The sequence below is a fragment of the Mustela nivalis genome (genome assembly GCF_964662115.1).
Source record: "Mustela nivalis genome assembly, chromosome: 14".
NCBI classification, from domain to species: Eukaryota; Metazoa; Chordata; class Mammalia; order Carnivora; family Mustelidae; genus Mustela; species Mustela nivalis.
In genome coordinates, this window is record NC_139033.1 from 66,407,424 (window position 1) to 66,427,221 (window position 19,798).

The 19,798-nt window shown below is 51.5% G+C and overlaps 1 protein-coding gene and 1 long non-coding RNA gene across 3 annotated transcripts in view; one reads left to right on the forward strand and one right to left on the reverse strand.

The window, feature by feature from the left end:
* CABLES1 (Cdk5 and Abl enzyme substrate 1) overlaps positions 1-19,013 on the reverse strand; it is a 109,356-nt gene extending 90,343 nt beyond the window's left edge. Inside the window, exon 1 of one of the 2 annotated variants that reach the window (XM_082698760.1) lies at positions 17,308-19,013. In XM_082698760.1, the coding sequence (XP_082554886.1) occupies positions 17,308-18,164 (857 nt within the window). In that variant the 5' untranslated portion in view covers positions 18,165-19,013. The remainder of the gene's footprint in view (positions 1-17,307) is intronic. The other variant, XM_082698759.1, reaches the window with a different exon arrangement.
* Positions 17,807-19,326, forward strand: LOC309847894. Its single transcript, XR_014302703.1, has 2 exons — positions 17,807-17,934; positions 19,049-19,326. It is a non-coding gene; the product is annotated as an uncharacterized lncRNA (long non-coding RNA).
* The last annotated feature ends 472 nt before the right edge of the window (positions 19,327-19,798 follow it).

Here is a 19,798-nt window from a genome sequence, read left to right on the forward strand (position 1 = left end):
CCTCCCCTCTGCTCATGTACTTTCTCTGCCTCAAATAAATAAAATCTTTAAAAAAAAAAATATGATGCCAGCATTCCAACTCTACTGGCTGAAGCACTCATCCTGTCTTGCACCTATGCCTGCCTGCACAGCACAGTGGGAAGAAAATGGTGTCAGAGCCAGAAACTCAGATTCGGTTGGGATGCTGGGACCCTAAGTAACATCAGCTCTCAGGTTCTTGGTTTCCTTGCCGGTAAAGGGAAGACAGGAAAGCCAGCTCTTCCCCTATCAAGGGTGTTATCGGGAATAAATATAAGAACACACAGGGAAGGCCTTTGTAAAACAGAAAAAAACACCCCTTCTAAGACATCCCCATCTTAGGAAGCATCCAGCATCCAGCATCCAGCACGCACTATAATAAACACCTGCAAAAAGGATAGTCGATTCTCCTTACTTGCAGATTCTGGAGCTGTGAATTCACTTACTTGCTAAAATTTACGTGTAACCCCCAAAAATCAATACTTACTGTGCTTTTGCAATCATTCGTGGCCATGTGCTGCAGAGGCAGAGCAGGGAAAATTTTAAAGAGCTGAGGTGACAAGGCAAGGCTCTGCCTTCCTGTCTCCACTCTCATACTATAAACAAGTATATTTCCAAGTACTTTCAGCACCACATTTTTTGCATTTTTGTTGGTGATTCTGCTGTTTAAAATGCTCCCCCCTCGCCCCGCAAAGAACTGAAGCACTATTCAGTGTTAAGTGCAAGACGGCCGCAAGGTGCCCAAGGGAGAAACACGTGTATGAGAGAGAGAAGCTTCATTCAGTCGTGACTGTGAGCTCTGAGTTCAGTGTTGATGACTTAGTACCAAGTAAGGTATCTTCACACAGAAACACACAGAAAACAAGGTGATATACTGACTGATTGATGGAAATGTGACCTGAGACTCACAGGAGTCCACCTCTGTCCCTCCCTTCCAAGTGACGGTTGAGCGGTCAGCGTCTGCAGCTAACTCAGCGTTCACCCAGACCTGACGACTTCCCGGGACAGGACTACTGCACCACCCTTGTACAACACAGGTTGGAACTTTCGGGGGGGGGGGGGTGATCTATTTATACATTTTTTTTTTTTTAACAGTACCGTGCTATGAACTTACTTTCTCTTCCTTACGATTTTCTTAATAACATTTTCTTTCCCCTTGCTTACTTTATTGTAAGAATTTGGTGTATAATACATATACAAAATGTGTGTTAATTGACTACACTATCAGTAAGGCTTCTGGTCAGCAGCAGGCTATTAGTAGTTTTTTAGGGAGTATTAGTACTTTAATTAGTATTATTTAGGATACTATATTTAGTACTATAACTAGTAATAATTATATTAATTAATATTATATGCAGATTTTTGACTATGTGGGGGAGTCAATGCCCTTAACCCCTACATTGTTCAAGGGTCAGCCGTATAAGCCAAAAATGTGATATTAAAAATTAATCCCCATAGAGTAGAGGCAGCTAACATAGGAGGACAAAGTCAGGATGCTGGGCTCTAAAGAGAAGTGTAAAAGTACTGGGATCACCCAGTCTTGGCCCCCTCTAGGTCTACGTCCATAGCTGAGAAGCCTTTGATCAACATCATCCCCAGTGTGCAAGGGCAAGGGCTCCCATCCTTTCACTGCACCATACAGGAGTGCACGGCAGCCTCCCCTCTCTGGGCCTCTGCAAGGTCCCAGCTAGTCCATCTGAAAGTCTATACAGCTTGGCCCCTGTAGGAAATACCAAGGCTCATCTGGAGGCCATGGGGTGACCTCACTCCACTCCAGTCCTGCAATCCTCCAACCACCCGGGGTCTGCTAGTCCTCTTTTCCAGACTCAGCCTCAGAGAGTGATTCTCACCAGAGTCTGACAGCCTCCAAGGTGTGGAGCCAGAATTCAGACTCCGCTCTCCCAATCATCCCGGCAACTCTCCAACAACTCGAAATGGGAAAATCAGCATATCCTCTTACACAGCAGCACCTTTTTTCTCTTTTTTTTTTTTGAAGATTTTATTTAGTGCTTGCTTCAGCAGCACATAGACTAAAGATTTTATTTATTCATTTGAGAGAGACAGAGCAGAAGCAGGGGAAGTGGCAGAGGGAGAGGGAGAAGCCGGTTCCCCGCTGAACAGGGAGCCCTATGTGGGGCTGGACCCTAGGACCTGGAGATCATGATTTGAGCTGAAGGCAGATGCTTAACCGACTGAGCCACCCACATGCCCCAACAGCAGTGCCTTTTAGAAAGCACTCAGGGAACATGGCAGAGGTGTCCAGCCTTTCAAGATTTCATTTTATGAGTCATTCAAATACCAGCAAGAAAAACAGCCTCGAGGAGAAGGGAACACTGCTGAGTCCAAACTTAAGACCCAAAACTAAAAGCTACCTTTTTTTTTTTTTTAAACCATAGGGGAAAATGTACAAGCCACCCCATGAGCCTGGGGTCCTGCCACATGGAGACCACATGAGGCCAGCTGCCCCAGACAGAAGTGCTCTTGTGCCTTCTCCTCTGACCTGAGGTTGAAGAGAATGGAAACAAAACTACTAGCTCTGGACACGGTTAGACAAGGCTGAGCTAGCTCCCAGCGCAAGTGGGAGATGCCAATGTTAATAAAATGTCACCTCAATTACTTTTGCCAGGGTTATAAAAAGAAACTGGAGACTTCCTCCCTTGGGCATCTTCTGTTAATTGCCATTTATAAAAGTTCTGTTTGCTAGGCCTGGAATATGCATTATTTTCCCTTTGAAAACAAAAAGAAACTTCTAAAATATCAATCAGCATTCCAAATGGCAAAGTGATTTGTTTTCCAACTCACACTCTCCGATCAGCTCGCAAGTCTGTCTGAAACGCAGGCATCTGGTAACAATTTGTGACAATATAAAATCAAAGCTGAACTCCCGTGTAAATATTCTTTTTCTTTCTTTCTTTTTTTTTTTAACCCAGATTTCACCAGCCTGCACGTATCTTATCCATTTCCTTATATTCCAGTCTTGACTTTTATTTTCCTGGCTCCGAAAGAACTAGAGTCACACATTACGAATGTCACACCTCTTAATAAGCTCTACAGGCTAAATTCTTTCCAGCTCTGTGAACTGCAGCTTGCAGGGAGCGTATATATCTAGATTGGGTGACCAGATTGAAATATATCATTCCCGTCTCTTCCAATCTGCCTGGCCTCAATTATTCACTTGCCTTTGGAGCAAATAGGGCCGAATAAGTCTGGTGTGGGGGCACCTGGGTGGGTGGGTTAAAGCCTCTGCCTTCGGCTCAGGTCATGATGCCAGCCAGGGTCCTGGGATCGAGCCCCGCATTGAGCTCTCTGCTCAGCAGGGAGCCTGCTTTCCCTTCTCTCTCTCTCTCTCTGCCGGCTGCTCTGCCTGCTTGTGATCTCTCTCTCGAATAAATGAATAAAATCTTTAAAAGAAAAAAAAAAAGTCTGGTGTGGTCACTATTCACACACAGCTGCACGGACACATCCAGAGGCAAACAGGCTGAATTGGTAAAGGACAGGAACATCAGCGTATCATCTTAGACAGCGAAAGCGTCGAACAGTGCACATGCCAAGAACCATCACCGGATCCTCAGGCGAAACGCATTTCACTCAGCAAGGGCCACAAAACTTGTTGGGTTGAAACAATGCACGTGTCAAAGGCAATAAAGCATTGTTGCAGAAGTATGGTCTTACGGGTGAGAGAGGATCCCAAGCTCTACGTGACTTGGCGGGAAAAGCAAGCTCCCTAGACTTCAGTTCCCTCATTTACAGGGTGATGTCAGCCCCTCTAAGACATGCAGAGTACCAGCAGAGTATAAGGGATGCAAGGATCACATTGGGTATTTACCAAGATCTAACTATACAGGCCAGGCACTGTGCTAAGAGCTCTACAGAAATCACTGGATTTAATCTTGGCAGTCATGCCATGAGGTGTCTGATTATTATAGGCTGTTTCCGTCCTCTTTATAGAGGAGTGCTGAGCTCCACGGGGATTACAGAATCTGCCCAAGGTCACACCCAGGAAATGGCAGATCTGGGATGTGAAGTGATTTCCATATGGCTCCAGAGCTCAGGATGTCAGTGTTCCATAATCATGCCTTAGGATGAAAAACCACCCATAAAACAAGAAAAAGACACAACGGCGCTAAAATACTGACACAGCATCACGGCCTTACTCTGAGTTGTGGACAAGTATGATGTCACCCCTACCCTGTGTCCCTGTTTAGCTACTGCAGGCGACCAATCTTGCAGATTTGTGACTGGCGTCTCCTTTTCTCCTGGAGAACATATCCTCACCCTCCACATTCCAGATCACTGGGACCTCAGCACCTGGTAACAAACTGTAAATGTGCGCAAGCTGAACCAGAAATTGCTTGAAAAGTCTTAGGATCTCTCTCAAGGATATTTTTTCTTTAATAAAAAGAAACGATAGGTCTTTAACTAAAATTAAATGAATAAAATCTGAGCTACGGTATTTTTTCTTTTTTGGAATTAATATGCTCAACATTTACCTTAAAAAATAATTATTAGAATTTTTAGGCCAAAGAACTTGGGAACGAGCATGTAACTTGAGATAGTCTCCAAGCAGAAATAGCCTTCTCCATGTCGGAGGGAAAAGGAAAATGAATGCATCTTCACTCAAAAAAGTTACTTATGATCCTACAGATAGGTCACCCCAGTCCCTGGCATGTGACAGAACGCTCCCAACACGCCTGTTGGAATATTCGAGCAAACAGCTAAGATCTGCAAATAGAGGGAACTGTGAAATGCTGAGGGAGGCAGGGAAGACTGATGCGAGAGGGAGCCCTCAGAGGCATGTCTAGCTCACAGGATAGATGGGGGGGGGGGTAATTCAGAAAAGGATAAGCCTAAACAGTCACAAGCAGCCTCATACCTGAATTACCCAGGCCCTCAGCAGAGCCCCACATCAGGAGAGAACTTCCACTGATTCGCACTTGGATTAATGTGTTGAAGCAAAATGAAAATACGTCACATAACACCAGACACTGTTTACATCTCCCCGGAGGTGCAATAAAGCCGGAGACACAACAGGCTTTGTCCGCAGTGACAAGACTGTTCCCAAACTCGCGTGGACCCCAGAGGCACCTCAAGGGCCTTCGGGGACAGATGGCTAGTCCCAGCCTCCAGAATTCCTGATTCACACTGGTTGGGCGTGGCCTGGAAAACTGCATATTTCTAATGAGTTTCTAGGTGATGCCTGTGTTCCAGGTCAGGGACCACATTCATGAGAACGACTGGTCTACCGCTGTGACAAAGAACTGGACAAAAACAGAATTGTTCACCACAAGAGTTTAGGTCCCGCCCCCCCCAACTCCAAATTCCACAGAGCCCAGGCCACCTACAGACACGCCTTCAGGCTGTGCATTGGGATTTCTGTCCTTTCCCACTGGCCAGGGAGAGAAAGGCTGGTCCACAGCGGGTGGAGAACCGGATCCAAGTCTAACACCGCGACACCACCAGGCCTGTGTTTCCTGGGGCCGCCATAACACCTTAATGCAAGCTGGGCAGCTTCAAAAATCAGAACTTGATTCTCTCACAGTTCGGGAGACCAGCTAGATGTTCGAAATCTGGGCGTCTGCAGGCTCTAGGGGGCGCGTCCTTCCCTGCGTCTTTCCGCTTCTGGTGCTTGCTGGCAATGCCTTGGCTCACAGATACACTGCTCAGTCTCCGTTTCCATCTTTCCTGGTGTTCTCCTCTCGGTCTCTTGGCTGTGTTGACACGGCCTTCTTCTGAAGACACCAGCCCCTGGCTTCAGGGCCCACCCTACTCCAGTAGTTCTGACGTGACTACAGCGGCAAAGGCCCTATTTCCAAATAGGATCACCATTCTGGGGCCCCATGTGGACCTGAATGTCAGGGGACATACCTCGAGGGCTGCAGAGGTGGGTGACCCAAGGGACTTCAGAGATTACAGGTAATGCTTCCCCTGAGGGGCATGCCCTCAATCCAGGCTACCATGACAAGCTAGCATCACGTGTCTGGGACCGTCAGAGGCCCCGGGGTTGCCTCTGCATTCAGGCCCCCACCTCCCTCTGGGACCCCTACACCAGCTTTGTCACCCATATCCCCACCTTGGGGAGAAGACTTCCAGCCTCCACAAACCTCCGGACACTCTTCCAAAAATTCTGCATGTGTAAACGTAGAGGAACTCCCTCAAAGTGAACATTTTGGACACGCACACGTTCGTCTTTCTGAAGGGACAACGAGGATGCCAAAGGATGAAAACCACAAGGCAGGTCCTCCTGGGGGCCTCCTCCTCCATCTGACCTGCCTCCAGAGGTCAGACTTGCCCTACTCAGAAGCCTCTGTCCTTGCTCTGAAATGAAGCTCCCATCCACAGTTCAGCACCCAGTGAACCGAGCCATCACGCTGCCCGCGCCCACGGCAGCAACAGTGGACCTGACCTCTCTTGCTACCCAAGAGCCCAGCTACCTTGGGCTCTACTTCTCTCCTGGAAGGCAGGTGCTGGCCCCACCCATCTGTGAACAAAGAAGCCACTTGACTGTTCACACGGAGGCGTGTGAACAATCCGGCACACGGAGAGGCATGCGCCGCCGCCAGCCCAAAGCCAAGCCACGCTGGGAGCCCTGGAGAAAGCCCCAGCTCTAACTCTGTTCAAAGACAGGAGGTGAGGGCCACATGCAAAGGGACCTTTGAACAGTGATGGGAAGAGGGGGAGGCCAAGACACCAGAGGAGCATACAACGGAATTCATGGTCATGACCACAGGGGCCCGAGGTGTGCCCCAAGGTCCCTCACCCTCGAGGGGGATATCCTGCTTAGAAAAGGAGGCCGGCAGGCAACACCCACAAACCCTGGAAGGAGGGTTGTGGCTTCTGCAAAGGGAGCGAGCAAAGGTACGTCTTCTAGAATTGTCTTTGGAGGCAGCAGTCCCACGTGCGCCCTGGGGCAACGTCTTCCACGTGCCTGCGTGTGGGCCAGACCAGCTGTTGCCCTCCACCTCACCACCCTGCAGAGCCAAGTGTACAATGCTGAACATGTGAATTCAGCCCTCCTTGCTTCCCCGTCCCTGAGACCTTTATTTTGGCAATGGAAATTGTCAAGACTCCAGTGCAAATAGAGGCGAAAGTCGGGGCCGAAAGGCAGGCGCATTGTTTCCCTTCACCGCTCTGATTTTACTTTACTACTAGTTATGAAATGAAAACAATGCAGCAAATCTTCTGTTCGGTGTACCATAGCATAAGCTCCACCACTCCGTGCCAGATGATCTTAGCGGACCCCGTCAAGTTTCTCAACAGATCGCGTAAAGCGCAGGCAACTTGGACTTCACGGCTATTATGAGACGGATCAGCTACCAAGGAGGGCCAAACCTCTGCGAGGTGCTTCATGCTTCATTCTTACGTCAGGCCTGGCAACACTCTAAAAAGGCAGACATTATTATCCTCCCATTCTACAGATGAGGATGTTGAGGTTCAAAGGGGTTAAATGAGGCCTGAAAGCGCCCTATGTAGCAGAGCCTTCTGACTCCAAAGCTGGTCTTTCCAGTCTTGAATCTGTTCACCCAATTAGCTGAGGAGGAGGCCCTACCGCCAGGGGCGGGGACGCAGGAACTCTGACTGGGGAGGCAAGAGGTTACTGGGGAAATTTTCCACAACCAGCCTTCTTGGGCCTGCCCCAGAGCTTATCACGTGGAAATCAGCATCCTGCCTGCTGAGAGGTACTGGCCGGCCAAAAACTATGGCACAATATTTCTTTGTACTTCAACATACTGAAGACAAAATTCCGGGTCTGTCACACCCACAGTTCACTTCCACAGACCTCTTCGTTCCTCTTAGTCTGAGCTTCCTAGTCAATAAAATGGCGAATGCACTGCCTTTTTTGAGACGACCTGATGAAATAATCTATACGAAAACGTTCTATAAACCGCAGAGCCCGAAAGCAGCAGAAAGAACTTCTGTCATCAGATGTTTTGTTTGGTGATGGGTAAACCGAGTCCCTCAATGACCCCCCCCACGTGACCCTGGACTTCTGTCATCTTCTTCCTTCACTGTTCCCCCTCCAAAAGCAAACTTTATTCAACTCATTAAATGCAGTACTTAAGGAGAACCACCTTTCAACACCACATCAACCATCTGTCCCCTAACATGCCAATGTCTGTCCTCCAGCAAAACTGTCTTCCGGTCGCTGACGTTCCCCCACGCTCTTCCTAAGACCATCAAAGCAGATAGTGGGTTATAAGCGTTGGTTTTACAAATCACTGGGTTAACGAGTAAAGTGCTTTAAAATAAAACTCCGTGTGCTAGGCATCTCCGGCATTCTCAGTATTTTACTACTCTCTTCTTGAATGGTTGGTCATCTATCGTGGGGTTGAACGTAGGTATGTGAACGCCCTGGCCTTTAAATCAAGCACAGAACCAGACCCTCTCACGCACACACATATTATCACAAGATTCCAAGTCCTAAACTTCTGACATTTGCATGTGCCGCCTTGCAAGCTTTTTAGTCTTCATAACTAAATGTGCAGCAATGAACTCCAAGCCGCATTAATGATAACCCTGTTAAATATAAACTAGTGTGCAATTATCCAAAATGCTAACAACACAAACAAAAAGGGGGGAAAGAAACCCAGGGGACTCTGATTGATTATATGTTCTTGGAGGCTTTTAAAAACCAAACAAAAATAAAAATACAGCATCACATAGTTTGTGAAAGAGAATAACAGCTAATACTTTTGTGATTCCTACACGTAATACGAAACGGTCTGTTCGAGCTCCACAGTGCCTGTGAAAAGCCTGGTTTTTAAATTGTACATAGGCTGAAATATAAGGGGGGTCTGACCTTTTTCTGAGGTGGAAAGTGAGTGGTGGTGAACTTTGGGGACATTTACAACATTATGTGAAGTAGCTGATTCTTCTATAAAAACAAAACAAAACAGGGGCGCCTGGGTGGCTCAGTGGGTTAAGCCGCTGCCTTCAGCTCAGGTCATGATCTCAGGGTCCTGGGATCGAGTCCCACATCGGGCTCTCTGCTCAGCGGGGAGCCTGCTTCCTCCTCTCTCTCTCTGCCTGCCTCTCTGCCTACTTGTGATCTCTCTCTGTCAAATAAATAAATAAAATCTTAAAAACAAAACAAAACAAAACAAACACACAAAAAAACTCTGGTTTTCAATACTCTTCCCCTGATGGTGACATTGTGCACAGCCCCCCAAGGGGAGAATGGAACCAAATGATATGCTGGTAAACCAGCTCTCTAAAGGGGGTGGAAAAAAAGAAGAATCACCCCCCACTGGCAGAGCTGACTGATTCCCAGGGTCTAAATATTCCCATCAGGACTGATTTCAGGCTATCAACCGGCTCAGATCCCCGTTGGTTGTTCTAACCACCTCTGTAGGAGCCAACTATCACACACCCGGCTCTAACAGAAACCCACTTACAAACCAGAGTTCAAATCCTAGCTCTAGATCCCAGCTGGGCCTTCGGCCAAGTTCCCTTTACCCCTCTCCAAGCCACTGCCTCCATAACTCTAAGATGGATAGCTATATGCTGCATTATTGAAACAAAACGATGCATGTAAAGCACACAGGACTTTGGAAGGCACTCAGAACTCCATACATGTTCCCCTCTTCCCAGGGAAGGGGAGAGGCAGACAGGGGTGGGTGGGGTTAGGGGTACAATTTATACCCCCTGAACCTGTCTCACCCCCAGGACGGGGACAGAAATATCCAATGGGGAGGTTCCTTATTGCCGAACTGAGGAAGAGGCGGTGGTGAGGTTGTTTTACTAAATAACGGGTTGGGGGTACCCCCAGCATGAAAAGAAAAGACCTAAAAGGCTGGGGGGGGGGGGGTACCAGGATTATCGTTACCTTGAAGACCAAGGTATCCTGCAGGATTTCAAGCGGTTTTGCCAGTGTCTTGGGATCAAATTTCCCTACTAACAGTCAGGGAATGCGGGTTTAGCTTGGTTCTGTGGGTGCTCTGTAAAGGGAGCTGCTCCACTCTGCTGAGAACCGGCCCCAGATCACCACCAACCAGCCCGCAAAGGGCCAACAACCAGGGAGGGGTCAAGGCCCGTACGCACTGGGAAAGAAGAAAGTCAAGGCCCCGAGAGGGTGCTCAGTGCCAAACGTGAGGGCTCTGTGGGGTGATGGGTCAGAAAGGAAGGAGCATCTGGTGGGAGGGGAGTAGGGACCTTCCCCTAGGGAAGCCTGTTGAGTGCCACAGCCCTCAGCGCTCAGTGGATAATCCACAGGCCTGGACATGACAGGTGGGGGAGGGGGAGGACACGGTTGGGGGGGCCGGCGGTTTGCAGTGGTTGCCAGAAGGTGGCCACACGTGAAATACAAGGAATTTAAAGTGGGACAGGGTCAGATGTGGGTTTCAGAAAGTTCCTTCTACCAGCCAGGGGGAGAAGGAGTGGGCAGGCCCAAACAAAAGCCAGGAGCCCCCAGGAGGCAAGGAGAGTTGGGGGGAGGGGTGCGGGAACAGGACAGGGCGACACCAGTGCACACCTCCAGGGTTCGGAGGGCTGGGCTGGGGCAGGGGGGTCGCACATATCTCCTGTAAGGAGCCAGAGAAGAACTAGCTTAGGCTTTGGGACCATGCTCTCTGCCACAGCTGCTCACTGGGGTTCCTACAGCCCAGGACAGCCAAAGACAATACAGAAACGAACAGGTGGGGACGCCTGGGTGGCTCAGTGGGTTGGGCCTCTGCTTTCCACTGAGGTCATGGTCCCAGGGTCCTGGGATGGAGCCCCCCATAGGGCTCTCAGTTCAGTGGGGAGCCTGCTTCCCCCTCTCTGACTACTTGTGATCTGTCAAATAAATAAATAAAATCTTAAAAAAAAAAAAAAAAAGAAAGAAAGAAAGAAAAGAAAAGAAAAATCGGGTGTGGCGGTTTCCCAGATGTTATGAAAAACAGCCTGTGGGCAGCAGTTGGCCGACCCCGGAGTTGGGGGAAAGGGATACAAAGGGAGAAGACACGGCAGGTCCAAACAGAAAACACACCCAGGAGGGAGGCAGTACTGTTCCCATTTCATGGATGACGGCCTCACCACAATGGCAGTGGAAGGGCTGGGCCACAGTGGGTGATGGCAGGGCCCGGCTCAGGCCCTGGCCCCATGCAGTAGACCAGCAGAAGCACAGATACAGCAATGGGAAGCCAGCGGCAGCCAGATGTGGCTGAGACGAGCTCAGGAGGCCAGTCGGGCCTGAGCCACCCAGGAGTCCTTCGACTGAGTCCCTGCATTTGAACCCAGCTCCCGTAAAGGCTCTGGGACCCTCTGCTTCAGAAAGAGGGTGATGCAGTAGTGTTGTCTCAGGGCATTTGTAAGTATAAACTTGCTTAATCTTCATTAAGAGCTTCAAATAATGCTTGGCACATGTTTGGTAAATACAAATACTGTGTCAAGGCACTGAGCCAGGTCCCACAGGGGAGGGCATAGTGTTCCCACCTTGATGGGGGCCCAAAACAACACGTGCACCTCTAACCGAGCACTTATCACTGGAAAGACTGGTCCATTTGCTATTTATATCTCCCAACAGACAGGGACCTCCCTTTATGTCCCTACCTCCCATGACTAGCCCACAGGCACCTCACCAATGAGAGTCAATATTCAACGTTTGTTGAATAAATGACACAAGACGGTAAGTCCCCAAACCAGAATTTCCTCTACCTCAAAGTACCTCAAGTCACCCTCTGCTCACTCTGTGGCCTTGGATTCCTGCCCCTCCATGTTGTTAGGGGGCTGGAATCAAGGTCTACAAAGAGCTTTGCCAACCTGAAGGCCCCTGAGCAAGAGAGAAGGTCAGCACAGACCTCTTTCTCAATGGGGTGGTATTGGTTGGGGACTGACCAACTCACGAGGCAGTGGCCGGCTTCCAGCATGGAAGGCCTCTGAAAGTGGCCAGTCCAGTTATCACACCTTCACTGCCAGAAGGAGCACAGCTGAGGGTGTTTGGAAAGTTCTCCCCGACACCAGGGGAAACCCACTCAGTCCTTCATTCATCAGAACACGTCCCGCCAACTGGAGCCACAGGGGACCAACTCAGTGCCACTTCCACATCCGACTCTAAGGCTAGGTGATCCAACGGACCTGAGCTAAACACGCCCCGTCCTCAGCAGCAGGCCCACGACTGAGCTGCTCAGAGCCCCATGCCAGGAAGAGTTGGCAGCTCACCTATCCCAGCCCTTTAAGTCCATAAAGGTAGAAAATGACCTGTCCAGAGTGAGCAGGCCTGGCAGGGGCTGGCCCAGAATCCAGAGCTGCCAAGTGCTGACTGGCATTCCTGATTCACACCATGACACCTCACCGGGCCTCACCCCCGTTTTCCTTCCCAATCTGCTTGAAAGGCTACCTAGTACCAAGTCCTTCCCCCGCGCCACCAAACAGCTCTCCTTCCATTGGGAAAAAGTCCATGCAGGCGGAGCTCCTCGGGCCCGCTGTGGGGAGAGGGTACAGAGCCATGCTGCGGATCCCCCACCCACTTTCCAAAGGGCAAAAGGTCAGACTTGAACTAGCTGCCCTTTCTGGGCCCTTGCCAGCGGTGAGCAGGCTTCCGATTTATTTCCCTTTCTGAGTTCGCCCACAACATTACAGGCTTGTTGAGTGCAAAGGGGAAGGCAGCAGGTGAACCTCGGGCCACTGACCTCAGTCCCTGGCAAGGCACGGCCTCTGCTGAGTCTTGGGTAAGCGTCCTGACCAGGGCCGAGCCTGCCTGGGACTGCACCTTTGTTCTCCGTCATTCATGCTGCTGGAAAGATGGTTCAACAATAACCCGGGTTTGCTGATTGCTGGAGGAGATCAAAGTCCTGTCTGGATTTCTAAAACCCAGATGGGTCAGGTGGCTTACAACAGGAACACGGGGTGGCGACTTGCCTCAGGTCCCAAAACAAGGAGGTGACAAGCTGAGAGAAAACGTCCATGTCCCCTCTCTTACTCTGGCTGTAGACCTCCTGGTCACCACGTTTTCTTTTCAGTGAAGGCAGGGACTGTGGATACAGCACCTTGACATCCAACCGAAGAGGGGCAAGGTGGAGGGAGAGGTGGTCAGCTCAAGCAGCCTGAGCCCTGCCTGAGCCGGCAGAGTGACCTTGAGCACATTATTTCACAAGTGCGAGAGGAGACCTGGTATCCTCGCTCTTACAAATTGGAACAATCCTAGCAGCCAGTCAAGGCTTCCTCCTCAAAAGGCTGTCCATTTGCATTTGCAGGAAGCTGTTAGAAATGCAGAATCCAGGCTCTCCTGGACCTGCAGGATCAGAATTTTCCCATTTTTTCCCCAAGGTCCCAGGGGATTCTAAATACATTTACATTTACATTTGAGAAGCCCGGATATAAGGCGGTGGGGGGGGGGGTATGCCTCCTTAGAGGCAGCCCTCAGCCCTTAGTGATGTAAGCCCTGTTCACACTTGAAAGGGCCCAAGACACAGCCCCCACCTCCAGCTCTCTAGGGGAATTCAGACCCAAAAAGGCTGATTAACTTGCCCAGGGTCTCACAGTGGCTTCAAGATTTGAACCCAAGACTTGGGAGTTCTTTTGCACCGCGGCTCTCTTTCCATGTACGAATGAACTCTCCATCCACAAGGCACAATGCTAACGCAGGAATTCTAAGAAGGAATGCATGCCCTTGTGTATTTTTAAATTAATTTTTAAATTAATTCCCTGGTCACCATGCAGGGTCCTCAAGCAGGCCTGATGGCTCACACTGGTTCAGCTGGGCTCGACTCTTGTGCTTCTGGGCATCTGTCTGCCATTCAGAAGCTCAACGAAGTGGAGCAGCCAGGATTGCTGGTGGCTGCAGCCGGAGAGGAGATGTCTAAAGTGAAAGGAAGCCTTAAAACACACCTTATAAATTTACACTCCCTTTCACCTATTAACACCTTCCCCAGGCAGCGGGCACCACCCAAGCACAGCACACAACAGGGTGTCAAGCTAGAAGGCATCTTTTTGGCTTCCCACCTCTGACACCTAGCCAAAGAGCGAACCCCAGCACGCTGGCTTCCCAGGACTGGAGCTTTGTCCATCAGGCTGGGAAGACGCCCAGGCCCACAGGACTGGGTTCCCCAGACGCTCCAAAGGAGACAGTAGCAGAAGCAGCAGGGGTCCAAACAAAGGTTAAATGGGGGAGGGGGGTGACTAAAGAGTAGAGAATCACACCAGTAGGACTGGCCTGCTGTATCCCAAACATTTCCAGCCCACAGCTCCAAAATTGTTCTAGGGCCTACCACATGCAAGGCATAACCACACAGCTGGGTGGCAGAGGAAAAGATGGCAACCTCGGATGTCCCAGGTCTGGGTTCCCATCTTGGCAGCACTGGCTCTGGGAAACCACCTACACACAGATGTGCCTACGCAGATTCAACGAGATGTAGGTCAAATGTCCAGCCCAGGGCGCAGAAATGGTGCCTGGGCCCAGAAACTGACTTATTTCAAGGTCTAGAAGTCGGAGCAGTGACTGGGATTTTACCAGTGGGCAGATGGAAATAACACAGGACATTTCACGGTTTCAGATTGAGAAATTCTGATTTTATGTATTCTTAACAAACCCAATCTAGGATATCTCAAGTTCATCATAAAAGGCAGATTTCAGATTAACTATGGCAATGCCTTCCAAGCTTTCATTTGTATATGAATCATCTGGGGTTCTTGTTAAAAATGCCGATTTGCGGGGTGCCTGGGTGGCTCAGGGGGTTAAAGCCTCTTCCTTTCAGCTTGGGTTGTGATCCCAGGGTCCTGGGATTGAGCCTCGCATCTGGCTCTCTGCTCAGCAGGGAGCCTGCTTCCCCCCCCTCTGCCTACTTATGATCTGTCAAATAAATAAAATCTCTTTAAAAAAAAAAAAAAAAAAGCCGATCTGCACTCAAGTAATCTGGAGTAGGACCAAAGAGTGTGCATTTCTAAGAACTCTGGTGAAGCTCAGGTTCCCAAAGCCCACCCTTTTGAACAGCAAGGTTCTAAGGAATTCCTTAAATAGTAAGAGATACATGCATGGAAGGTATAATTTGATTTAAAAAGGACATCCCAAGAGAACAACCATGAAGTAGTATACAGAACCATACTGGCCCGGCGGTTTCTTAAAGGGAGGCACACCTGGAATTCCTGAAAATTGGCCAAGGGCCCTATTCAGATGAGCTTGTACTCTACCTCACACCGTCTAGGCAGGTCAAAGTACTTGTTAGTGGTCATAAAGGCAGCACGCTTCTGACAAAATTCCCAAACGCAGCATGGTGTCAGAAACAAAGCGTCCTAGAATATTTCAAGTTCATGACCACTCCAACAGCTGTAGACAAGCTAGGCTCTTCAAGGCCTTTCTTAAATCCCTATTTTACCCATTCACCTCTTCTCTGTAAGCTAAATCTCATGCTGTTTCTGTTGACAGCTGTAATAAGAAAAAAAAAAAAGCCTCTATCAAGTTGCCAGATAGGGATAATTCCTAAGTAGTAAGACGAATTTGACTGTCAGGAAGCATCTTCAATTGACTGACTCATCCTAACGTGTGTGCTGGGGGGTTGGGGGGAACTCCATAAAACATACAAGGAGTTCATATTTATAAAACTGGAGATCCAATTCTGGCTACTCTTTGGATCAGAAATAACACAGGGGCGACTGGCTGGCTCAGTCGGTGGACCATGTAACTCTTGATCTCAGGGTTCTAAGTTCCAGCCCCATGCTGGGTGTAGAGAAAACTTAAAAATAAAATCTTAAAAGAAACAGTAACACAGAAGATCTTTCATATCTCCTGCAATGAGATTCTTGGAGACAAAGTGTGAGGTAATCTGATCTCCAGCTGCTTTTTGCACAGGAACACATCTGTCCACCATGAGACACAGACCAGCCCAGCACACTGGCTTAGAATAACATGTATGTTTATTACAACTCCTGTCATGACCCTCTGGCCTGGCTGGGCTAACACTCAAACTATAGAGTCATTATGAGCCAGTGGTAACAGCGAGCTGCCCAGAAACTGCTGAGCACGCAACAGTCGCCCAGAAAGGAAGGGATTCCCCTCCTGTGCACTTGCCCGCTAACGGATAGATGCATGCTCGGACCAGAAATGCCAGGGCCAGTCACCTGTGCTCAGCATCTCTCATTCATCTGTGCAATCACGAGGCTACCTCCCTGTTCCACACCCCTCCCCGCAGCCCATGTGCAATCACACCGTGAGGCTACACACCAGGCAGGCTCATGATTTCACCCTTTGGGGAAGGAGACTCAGAGCAAATTTCTGGAGGAGACTGGCTTGTTTTTCCCCATCTGCCCATTGGGGGAGGAAGTGAAGTTTTCCAACAGGACCACCTTCTTACTTGGGGCAGAAAAAAATGTCTGAGATTTCAGAAGAGCAGTACAGGAGAGCGGCTATAACAGAAAATATTCTTTCTCATCTTGAGGTCTGCGAAATGTTTTCATTTCAGAAGGGGAAATGGAGACCCCAGAGGTTAGGAGGCCTTATTAGCAAACAAGAGAGGACACTCCCTCCCAGGAAACAGGCCTGTATTTCTCCCCTACTCCCCACACAGGTTCTTTTCCAAACTCTGGTCCGGCTTCTGACAGAGCTAATTCCCAACTGTCCTGTGAACATATGTTGACGAACTCCAGCTATGTCCGCCAAAATAAGCATATGTCCAACATTTCAGATTTTTGCTAAGATGCATAAAACCTGCAGAGGACTGAAGCTGGCAGATACAAGCATGTAACTAATTCTAACGAATTCATCTTGGAATGGTAGAAAAAAAAAAATCCTCAAGCCCTATTTCCTCCCTCTCCCCAAACTCCAAAGCCCGGTGCAAGGAAATATAAGAATTTTCCATTTCTTAGGAAAGCAAAAGGAAAACGCCAAGTTTTCCTGGGACGGTGGACCCTCTGAGGATAGGCAGTAACTCCCCTCGGGAGGGATTCACCCCGCGTCTTCCAGAAGCTCAGGCTCACACGCGCCACTCCGCGGGCCGGACGGACCCACCGCTGGACTTTGCGCCCCGCCAGGTCTTGCCTGGCGTGGGGAGAGCGCGCCTCTGGATCTGGAAAGGATTTCTAGAAGTTTATGATCTCCCCTTGCAATGGGAGGTTTGGGGGCGGCTTTTTAATGGGCTCCTGCAACTCCCAAGTCCGGACTCACAGCGTGAAGCGTGATGCTTCTGCTCTGAGAAAGGCGGGCTCAAGCACACACCTGTGAACACACAGTTCCTCTTTCGCGTGCCCTCGTGGTTTGGAATTTGGGCCAGAAGCCCAGGGATCCGGCAGGGCTTGGGAAGGTGGGCGCGACCCGTGTCCCGCGGACAGGCGCCTGCCGGGAGGAACCTGGGGTTAGGCGCGCGTCGCGTCCTGCCTACTCACCGGGACCTCTGCAACTGTTCCAAGGCCCCCTGGCCCGGCTGTTCCAGAGAGCAGTAGTTCTGCGAAGTCTGCCTGGAGAAGGCGATGGGCAGGATTCCCTGAGTGAACGAGTTGAGGCGACCCCGACTGCCGCTCCCACTCCCGGGGGTCCCGGAGCCTAAAAAGGCGGCCGCCGGCACCTGCACGCTGAAAAAGGCATCGTCCTCCTCCAACTCCTCCTGCCCGGCGTTCCCGGGCCCGTCGGGCAGCTGCGGCGGAGCGCAGTAGGCGAGAGGCGCCGGCCGGGGCGGCTGTAACTGCTCCCCCGACGCCCGGCCCGCGCCCAGGGGGCTCACGAAGCCCCGGGTCGTCCCGGGGCCGGGCCCCGCAACGTGGCCGCCGGGGATCAGGGGTAGCAGCGGCGAGGGCTGCGGGAGGCAGGGGCCCCATCCGGCTGCAGCCGCAGCCGCCGCCGCCGTGCCCGCCGCGGCGAGCGCGTTGCAGCCGCCCCGCTCGGCGGCGGCGATCAGGCTGAGCCGAGTCCTCGCGCCGCAGGCGCTGCCGGCGCCCGGCTTGGCCGCGCCGCTCTCCTCGCCGCCGCCCCACCCCTCGTCCTGCAACGGCGGCCGGCCGTCCAGCGAGATGTTGGTGAGGAAGGAGAGGGCAGCCTGGCGGCGCCGCGGGTCCATGCGCGGCTTCCTGAGGGGCTCGGGCGGCGGCGGCTGGGCCGCCGCGGCGGCCGCGGGCTGGGGCTGCGGCGGCGGCTGCTGCAATCCGCTGGTGCCCGCGGCGTCGGTGCCGGCGCTGCTGCTGCTGCTGCTGTTGCTGTTGCTGCTGCTGCAGGCGGCCGTGCCGGCGGTGGCGGCAGTCGCCGCCATTGTGTCCGTCTGCGGCGATATTTCCGCGCTGCCGGGAGAAGCGAGAGGCGCCGGAGTGCTAAGCGGCGAGCGCGAGCGCGGGTGACCCGGGCTGGGCAGGGCGCGGGGCGCGGGCGGCGTGCGCGGCGGCCCGGCCCCCCCGCGGGCGGGCCATGCTAGCCCCTCGGTGCTGCGGCCGGGGACGCCGCCGCCCCGGCCCACGCGCGCGGCTCGCTCGCTTGCTCGCTGGCTGGCCGACCCGCCGCTAACAGCCAGGTCCCGAGCCCTGCCCGCCCCTGCGGACTCCAGCCGCTCGGCCCGGGAGCCCGTATTTATAGGTGCGCGCGCCCTGCGCTCGCGCTCCGAAGCGCTCTTTGCAATAACACAGTATCACGTGTGGGGAATGAAACCTGGGAGGAAAACAAAGCCGCAGGCGGCGGCCGCGGAGGCAGGCGGCGGGAGGCGAGGGGCCGGAGGAGGAGGAAGAGGAGGAGGAAGGGAAAGCCGAGCGAGTGGCGGGGCGGGGGAATCTTGCTGGCGGTCCAGGTAGCCCGAGCTTCCTGCGGGGAGCTGGTGGCTCCCAGGGCGCGCGGGAGCCAGCTAAGGAAGGCGGGCACGTTTCGCCGCCGCGCCCGCACTGGGAATTGGGGGTGCCAGCAGAACCCCGGAGTCGCGCGGCTTAAGGATGTGGCCCCGGGAGAGTTGTGGGTCTGCAGGATAGTTACTTGGAAGAACGCTGAGATCTGGCCCACGAGCTCCTCAACTGGACCCCGCGCCGCCGTGGGGCCCTGAGAAATAGGTCCTGGTTAATAGTTAACACGGGCAGGTCCACAACCCTGTCTGTGAATAGTCCCACCTCAAAGCTGCCGCTTAACCCTTAACAGTTGTGTCTCATTCATTCGCAGGCCGAGGGCGCAGCCCCTTGAGATAAATGCACGCCCCTCCGTGAGTAAGAGCCCAGGCGTGCTTGAACGTCCTCTGTGTGGGCAGACTGATTTACACATCCCCGTCTGATGGTGCCGTCACTTTTCATCTCTCTCTTAGCAAAGGCCAACGTCAACTTTTACTCTATGAAGACCGAGAAAAGCCATGATGGCCTCATACCCTTTCCCCCTTGTCACCTTGCACAATTTGTGGATTATCATCTCGGTTTATCCCATATAAACTGGGAACAGTATGATTACTTTCTGTCATTTATTTCATAAACATCCGTTTGGCACTTACCCTATCTTCTCTTAAGACGGGTCCCTGCCCAAGGATTGGCTGTACCTCGGAGCTCCAGCCCCACCAAATGCCTGTGTTGGCTGAGGAGGATGGGGGGCTAGGGGGCACCAGGACCGACCTGAGAAACGTGTACCAGTTTCCCTGTGCGGTTTGGGTGACATACCAAATGTAGTAAGGGACAATTGTCACACTTGATTAAGCTCAGCGCCATCTAAGACACCTCTCTACACTTTTCTGAGGGAGAAGCAATGTGTTTACCATCAGGGGATTAATTTAATTAAAGGTTTAAATTTAGCTCTGGAACTAATGGGTAACTCTACATTGAAATTCCACTCCACTTCAGGTTCAGGAAAGTAAATTGAGTAATGTGGAGCAAATACACCAGAGATGTGCACTGAGCCTGGAGTGTACGAGATATGGGTGAGTTTCAG